General features: G+C 53.2%; 1 protein-coding gene across 1 annotated transcript in view; it reads left to right on the plus strand.

Moving 5' to 3' along the window:
* Positions 1-8,511, plus strand: part of ARX (aristaless related homeobox) — an 11,088-nt gene extending 2,577 nt beyond the window's left edge. Inside the window, exons 3-6 of the mRNA XM_011382456.1 lie at positions 2-273; positions 2,857-2,902; positions 5,655-5,983; positions 8,271-8,511. Coding sequence (XP_011380758.1) covers positions 2-273; positions 2,857-2,902; positions 5,655-5,983; positions 8,271-8,511 — 888 coding nt within the window. The remainder of the gene's footprint in view (position 1; positions 274-2,856; positions 2,903-5,654; positions 5,984-8,270) is intronic.

Below are 8,511 nucleotides of genomic sequence, written 5' to 3' on the forward strand. Positions count from 1 at the left end.
TGCCACCGGCGCGGTGGCCGCTGCCGCCGCCGCCGCCGCCGCCGTGGCCTCCGAGGGCGGAGAGCTGTCGCCCAAGGAGGAGCTGCTGCTGCACCCAGAGGACGCTGAGGGCAAGGATGGCGAGGACAGCGTGTGCCTGTCTGCGGGCAGCGACTCAGAGGAGGGGTTGCTGAAGCGCAAACAGCGGCGCTACCGCACCACGTTCACCAGCTACCAGCTGGAGGAACTGGAGCGGGCCTTCCAGAAGACGCACTACCCGGACGTCTTCACCAGGTACGCGCGCGGGGCGGACCGGCGGCAGCGGCTGGAGGTCGCAAGCAGGCCCCAGAGAGGGAAGGCGGGCGGGCTGGGGCCCGGGGCTCGGGGAAGAGACTTCGCTCCTGGACTCTACCCGGGGGGACCCTCCCAACGCACCTACCTCTGTGCTCGCCGCAAACTACCCATCCACTTCGTCTCCCCCACCCCTCCTCCGGGCTTTAAGTTTAGACTGAGATGATTTCTTTCCTTCCCAAGGTCTCTCAAGTTTCATTTTTTCAAAGTACAAGTTTTACGGAGAAAAAGAAACGGTCCCCACAGGGCGCGCGATTGCCACCCTGTAGACGCGCGCACTCCGGCGCATACCCGCAGGGCTCCGGGCGCCCTGGTCCAGGCCAGGTTCAGGGCGAGGGGCAGGAAGCGCTGCCTGCCCTCGCGGCCACAGCTAAGCAGGGGCTATTTTTGGCCGCTGTGTGGGGTGCTCGCCACCCCCGCCTGATGCCACAGGAGCCTGGTGGGTATCAGTTAACGCTATTTGAAGGGAAGCTGGAGCCCGTGCCTGCGGAGAAGGCCTTTAAAAAGAGCCAAGTTCTGCCGCTTGAGGACTCCTGAAATAATCTAAGGAAGTCGGAACTGGGCAGTATTTAGTACCTGTGCACCTGAAGGCACCAGCCAGAATCTTCCCCTCTCATCGCTTTCCTCTCCCCCAACCCCGCTATTAAACCCAGCGTTCGTTTAATGCACACGGGTTTACAGGGGTGGGCAATGATTGCTGGGAGCCTGGCAGGACGTACACGTAACAGCTGAGGGAATGTCTTTTGGGGGGAATGGGTGGCCAACCCGGATATTCCGCATGGTTACGCTCCATTTCGACCTCACCCGAAGTTATTGTTTTTGTTTTTGCTGGGGGGAGGAATGTGCCTGTGAGATGACTGGGCCCTTGGGCTGCATTTATTCATTCGACCTGGGGCACCATCCTGGCTGGGGGGCCTTCCTCTCCCACCCAAGGCCAAGGTCTTGGCTCAGGCGCTGGAGCCAGAGTTAGGGCAAACTGCTCCCAGTGGGGAGGGAGAAGGGATGGGTGTCCGCCTGGCGCGGGGTTTGTCAAGCTTCGCAGGAGACGTGTGCAGCTTTTCAATGTGCATTTTAGAAGCAGAAAGCTGCCTGTTCCTTTGAACAGAATGAGAAATCGCTGGTTAGGGCTCAGGAGGCCCAAGCCAACTCTAAAGTGCAGTTGCTCTGGCAATTAAGTACCAAACTCTCTCCTAACCAGAAAAAGGAAAAAAGTGGGTTGGATGCAGGGCAAAGGCACTAAACTTGGTCATCCCTTAAGCTAAACTTGGTCCTCCCCTGTGTCATCCGGGCCCTTCATAGCCTTTTAAAAAAGCAAAAGATTACAAATCGGTGTGTGCTGTCAAATAGCTACCTAGCCTACAGGCGCTCTGCTCTCATCACACATGTGTATTTCAAAGGAAGAAAATAATGTGGTGTCAGTTGGCATCCAGGTCTGCCCTTTTTTAGCATCTCCAGGGGGAACCAAAATATGTGAAGAGGGGCAGCTTCTCTTCGCCCCATGCCCACCTCTTTTGGACCCAGGAGTTAGTTAGAGCCCCTTGACTCCTACCCCGGAGCCAGCTCTCTGAAGCAGGGGGCAACGGAAAGCAGTTAGGGAACCGGTTTTCTCCCGGTCCTGAAGTTTCTGGTGTGGACTGGGGGGCCTGCCAACAGTGCATACCCGGGTCCCAGGCTGGGGCAGTCCCAGCTCTTTCATATTAGTGAGCAGCGAGCCAATTATTCTCAGCGCTCTCATATTTTCGGTAAACAGGTCGTAAGCCGTTTTACAGCATCTTAATGGTTTCCTATTTGCCTTAATTGTCGCAGTAATAACTGCAATGACGGGGTAGGGTTTCAGTTAAATTGACTTCCCCTGAGATGGGCAGGGTTTGTAGTGGGCACTGGAGTCAGGAGGTGCGCAGAATTTTGTTTAATCGAAAAATTACCCCACTGAACTCTTAACAAGCTTAACATATCTCCAGAGGGTAATGGGGAGTATGACCTAAGGGGGGGAGGGAGGGAGGAACGCGGGGGAGAGGGAGATGGAGAGAAAGGCACACACACACACACACACACAGCGAGAGAGAGAGAGAGAGAGAGATATTTTTAAAGAAGGCAGAAAGAAACCAAGAGGGCAAAAACATTATTTTTAATCGAGTGCTGAGTTCTCCTATTTACTATTAAGACAAAACAGGGTATAAGCAATGCGCGTGTTTCTTCTCTAACTCTGGCTTAAGAAAGAGTGAGAAAGAATCCGAGTGCCCAGTTTTATAGACATAGACTCAAGAAGCCACCCCTCTCACTCTTGAATATAATATGATACAATATAATATATAATGTCCTATACCTGGCAATGTGTTGCATTTTTATGCTCTCAAATAGAAGGCACTCCAATGGTGAAGGGATGGCGAAATCCAAGTGTTCGGGGGTGAGGGCAGGCAGCCAGGGGAGACCCTAACAGAGGAGGCCTGCCAGCAAGGGGAAGGAGGCTGAGAGGGGGTGCTGGAGCCTGCAGTGACCTCCTGTCTGTGTGTTGCTTTTTTATAGGGAGGAACTGGCCATGAGACTGGACTTGACTGAGGCCCGAGTCCAGGTGAGCTGCGCCACAGAGAGGGAGGAAGTGAGGAAGGCAGGCTGGGGAGGGAGAGCGGGAGAGAGGTGGGTCGATGGATTGGGGGGCAGTGGAGACCCCCTCTATTAAAAGAAAAGAAGCAGAATCAGAAAAATAGACTCAGACGTTCAGACACAAAAAGATATTAAAATATGAAGACCTAGGAGAGTGGAGGGAAAGGTTTCTGGGTTTGGGAGCCTTAAAGACAGGATCCGGGATCAGAAGAGGGGTTTTAGGGTCCCTGAGACTTAAGTTCAGGAGCACCCCTGAGCACCACCCCCCCCCGCCCCCCGCCCCAGCCCCTGTAGGAACCAATCCTCGGACTGACTTCTTCTGATTGAAATAATGGGATGGAGCATGGATTTGGTTGTTAGACAAATCCGCTCAGCTCCAAGCAGGTATTTGGCTGCGATTAAGTCTCCAATCGGGCTTCATAAAAGCCCACTTAGTGCTAGAACAAACAGGGCCATTTGAAGGCAAAATGCTGTTTGATTTCCCCTCCGCCCGCACAAGGAGCTGGCTAATGCTATTTGATTTCCCATTTTTTATAGCAATGAGCCCACATTGATCTAATAGGGAGTGAGTGCAATGCTATTAAAGGTGTTTGCAGCCCCATACCAGAGTGCATTTCCGAACCTAGGCCTCATGACCAAAGAGACGATCAACACTGGGCAGCCCCGATGGCCAACAGAAAACAGATGTCCCTGAGTTAGGAGCTGAGTGAATCACTTTACAGTCAAAATCAAGCGCTGATAAAGCACAATAAATTCCATATGGCTCATTTAATACACAACAGCTTTTTGCATTAGAGGGCTAATGATGAGGCCTGTCCCCTCCTTTCTGTTGACACATTTCTCCATTGTCAAACAGAGATGTGACAGCAACTCCGTATTTTCAGCTCAGGGGAACGAGTCGTGGGAAAGTTAAATAACTTTAAAAAAAAAAAAAGGAGAACGCCCCCTCCCCTTCTCCTCTCTCTGTATTCACTGGAGAAGATGTAATTAAGTGAATATGAATTATTAGAGTCCTTTCGTTTACCTTTGGGGGGCCTCAGAGGTATTAATTCAATAATGAGGAATTGCAGGGGGACATCTTGATAATTGCAGTTGAGCCAGAGAGACGATCCATCTGTAAAAAGGTTTCCACGTTCTTTAAAGGCATTCTGCCCGCACTGTCCCCCTCCCTTACTCCTTTCACTGACCTCCAGGAGTGGCGGATATTCTCGTCTAGACAGATTTGGATACACAAAAGCTGCCCACCCAGCCTGGTCCCATCTAGTCTTACTTTTTCAAGCCTCCGGATTTCCACACCAGAGTGTTTCTGCAGTTCACAAATAGATTATTTGAGGGCTGTGGAATGTTATGGATGGCTCCCTTTACAGCAGAATTTTAAGTAATCAACTGATTTGGATTCTCCATTTTTCTTGCCCAGCGTGGCTGTCTAGAAGTCAAGCCAAGCTTAGATACTAGTGCTAGTAATGACAGCCCCCAGTGTGTATATTGGAAAGACATGGATGTCTTTAAAACATTTTTAAAACATATTCCTCTGGGATCATTTACATTATATTTTAATATAACTCTGTATAGCCCTGGAGTTCATTCTTAATTTTTAGACTTGTGTGCAGGCATAAACCCAGCCCTAAAAATATTAATGCCTTCAGGGGAGAAGGAGCATATCTTAGCCGTGGGTGTGATGAGCAGGTCACATAAAATAATTTCATGCTCCTGGGAGTTATTTTTAGACTATGGTAGCTGCCACATTTCAGGTAAAGGTCTCTACTAAAACTGCTTTCTATTAACAATTAGGAAGATACCTTGTGCTGAAAACCTCCCCCAAGCCTAGAACTATCTTATTTAAATAACCTATTTAAACCACATCCCCCAAAGAAATAAAGGACCTGTTAGCTCTGAAGATATGGAAAGTTGACAGGTATCCTGCACTCTGATTTCTATATATCCAGGTCACTGCTGCATACCTGGTGTACGCAGTCAGTGTCTTCCTGGGCAGGACTGGGCCCACCATGGAGCCCCTGCAGATAGCAGGCTGCGTGCCCGGTATTTTATTTCATGAGGAACAGACCCTTAAAACGTATGCTTGTTCAGAAATTGCGGTTGGCATTGCTTCCCTCCCTCCCAAACCCCAGAACCCAGCCTAGTGCGCTAGGTGTTCGATAAATGTTTTTGGAAAGAATAAATGAACCGCCTCCCCATTCCCTTTTAAATACAGAGCAGGGATTTTGCCAGCTCTTGGGTGAACTAGCGAAGCAGGGGAAAGTAGCTGATGTGCAGCAAAAAGCTGAATAGGAGTTTCCACCTGCCTTATTTTACTCCTTCCTCAGAAGAGACTTATGAGTACAGGTTTATTACCCCCATTTTACAGATTAGAAAACTGAGATTGAGAGGTTTAAGTGACCTGCCTAAAGACGCACAGCAAGCAAATGGCAGCGCAGACATTTAAACCTTGGTTTCTCTATCTCTAAATACACCGAACCATTTTCCTTAAACTTGATAAGAACTAGGCTAGTTGAAATACCCACTGGAAAGGGTTTGCTACTGGCTTTAAGTTTGGTCCCGGAGGTGTCCTTGAACAACCGGAGGCCAGAGAGGGCCGAGGTGGGCGCAGGCCGCAGTGGAAAGGAGGCCGGGGCCCGCAGTGAGGGGGACGGGCGGGGACGCGCCCCGAGCACCCGCGGGGCCAAGACCCGCGCCGACCCCGGGCTATCTCTGCCTTGCAGGTCTGGTTCCAGAACCGTCGGGCGAAGTGGCGCAAGCGGGAGAAGGCAGGCGCGCAGACCCATCCTCCGGGGCTGCCCTTCCCCGGGCCGCTGTCGGCCACCCACCCGCTCAGCCCCTACCTGGACGCCAGCCCCTTCCCCCCGCACCACCCCGCACTCGACTCGGCCTGGACGGCAGCTGCCGCCGCCGCTGCCGCCGCCTTCCCGAGCCTACCTCCGCCTCCCGGCTCGGCCAGCCTGCCTCCCAGCGGGGCGCCGCTGGGCCTGAGCACTTTCCTCGGAGCCGCCGTGTTCCGGCACCCGGCCTTCATCAGCCCTGCATTCGGCAGGTAACACCCGGCTTCGGGGATGTCTGTCTGTCTGTCTGTCTGCCTGTCTGTCCTCCTCCTGAGCGCGCGCGCGCACACACGCGCACACACACACACACGCGCACACACACGCACAACACACACACACGCACAACACACACACACACGCACACACACACAGCCTGGGGCAGGGAGGAGGCTGGAGACAGGCCGAGAGCTACACACATCTTATCTCTTTGGCCTGACCTCAGAGAGTTAGCCAAAGAAAATACTCTCTAATTTTGCCTCAAACAATGTGGATCTTGAAGGGAATGACTTGAAACCGAGCGGCAAAGGGGAGGGCAGTGGCAGTACAACAACCATGGCAGTTTTGAGTGTTCAGTGAAAACCGTAAAAGTACCTTTTGAAGGCGGCAACAGCCCAGGCTATAGGTAATATGTATGTAGACGTGCACAGGTTTCAGCTACAGAGACAGAATGACTTTGCAAGTTCTGCAAAAATCCTCATGCCCCCAAACCTGGTAGTCAGAGGAACACAGCCCTGGTCCTACAGGAGCCCTGGAGCCAGGCATCCTCTGGGTGCAAAGAAGTCTCTCTTCTTTCCCAGACTTTATCTTCCTTGTCACTCAGGTGATCCGCTGCCAACCATAGCCCCATATGTGCAACTCCTGACCCCCATGAGGCACAAGACAACGAAATAAAAGAAACAGTTCATCGTATGTTATAACTCCCTTTCTTTAAATGAACATCGAATGATGAAATAGAAAGTCTGTATAATCACACAGACAAAGAAACAAAGGAGGGATGTATTAAGTTGGAAAGTGCAGTGAAAATAAAACTGAATGCAGCTTCAATGATCTCTCTTTGGGAGAACAAAGAAATAATAGATTCATCCAACTGCGCAGCCACTTAAAAATCATCTAAGAGAAAATTTTCAAAAAAGACTAAGTAAAATTAGTTTCTTGTAACAAACCAATAAAATAAACAGCGAGTGCATTGAAGTGTAGTGACTCAGTTTACCTAGTGGAACCAGGGCATGTTATGCCACCTTCGGGCCACACTTTATTATTTCTTGCTGGGGGAAAAAAAAAAAAAAGTTAAGTCCTGCAGTCCCTTGCCACCCTTCCCCCCTTTCCCTTCTGACAGCTAGTGACTTGTAAAAGCCCACAAAACCACAGCTGGGGGACCGGATTTCAAGCTTCGGAGAGGCTGGAAGAGGGGTGAGGTGGAGAGGCATGAGGGGTGGAGAAGCAGGAGGCTCTCCTCGAGCCCTAGTGGGTTCATTTCTAATCGTGGAAACTCCGAGATGGCACGAAGGTTGGAAGCCAGAGCCCTGAGGAGAAGCGGAGGGGGCAGGGGTGATGATGCGGCTCGGAGCTCAGCTGCACCACCGAGGTGCTGCGCGAAGGGGGTTGAGGCGCCACCCTGAGCAATCCTGGTGCTGCCCGGAGGCGGTGGCACGGAGTGGAGTTCCAGGCTTGTGCGTCGCCATGTGCTGCGTGAGCGTGGGGATTGAGGGTCCGCGGTTCTCTGGGGCAAGAGGCTGCAGGGGAGCAGGGAAGGTGGCGGGGAAGGGGTATCGCCGCGCCGGGACGCGGGGCCAGTGGCCAGTCAAAGCCTTCTGTGGAGAAGAAATCAACAGGCGGGCTCCCCTCACTCCGACCTCACGGTTGTTGGCCGGGAACTGGCAGCTCAGCCAGGCGCCGGAGGGCGGCCTTGTTGGTGCGAAGGTCCGCAAATGAGGCCGGCTTTTCCAGGGCCAAAGGAGTACCAGGCTGAGGGGGCGCCTAGAGTACAAAGTCTGCAGCAAAGGTCTTGATGAGTTCTGATCCCACCTTCTTTTCTCCCTTTCTTGTTTTTGCCCCCTCCCTCCCTCTCTCGCTTCTTCTTTTTCTCTTTGTCTCTCTCTCCTCTTTTCTCTCCTGGAAAATAGTACTGCAGGCAATTGGAGCTCCAGGTCTGGGAATACACCCCCTTCCTAAGCGAAGGCGCAATTGGTCCGTGGGGTTTGGGGCTCTGGGGCCTGCCTGCTGCCCAGGCTCTGGCCTCTCCAGGAATATCTGGCCCTTTGGTCTTTTCCCCCCGTCGGTTCCTTGCTCTAGTAAAGCCCGCTCAGAGCGCCCAACCTCCTGCCTGCGCCCCCGCCTACGTCCCATCCCGCGGCCCACCCTGGACCTGCGACTCTGCGCCACTGTGGCGACACCCCTCTGCGTCCCCCCTGACCCCCTGGCGAGAGGCGGCGGGAAACGCTGCCCGAGATAACGGCTCAGCTCCCGAGGCCGTGACCGCGCTGTTTGCTCTCCCTGCAGGCTCTTTTCCACCATGGCCCCCCTGACCAGCGCGTCGACCGCGGCTGCGCTCCTGAGACAGCCCACGCCGGCCGTGGAGGGCGCGGTGGCGTCGGGCGCGCTGGCCGACCCGGCCACGGCAGCCGCAGACAGACGCGCCTCTAGCATAGCCGCGCTGAGGCTCAAGGCCAAGGAGCACGCCGCGCAGCTCACGCAGCTCAACATCCTGCCGGGCACCAGCACGGGCAAGGAGGTGTGCTAA

Source organism: Pteropus vampyrus, unplaced genomic scaffold (assembly GCF_000151845.1).
Source record: "Pteropus vampyrus isolate Shadow unplaced genomic scaffold, Pvam_2.0 Scaffold476, whole genome shotgun sequence".
NCBI classification, from domain to species: domain Eukaryota; kingdom Metazoa; phylum Chordata; class Mammalia; order Chiroptera; family Pteropodidae; genus Pteropus; species Pteropus vampyrus.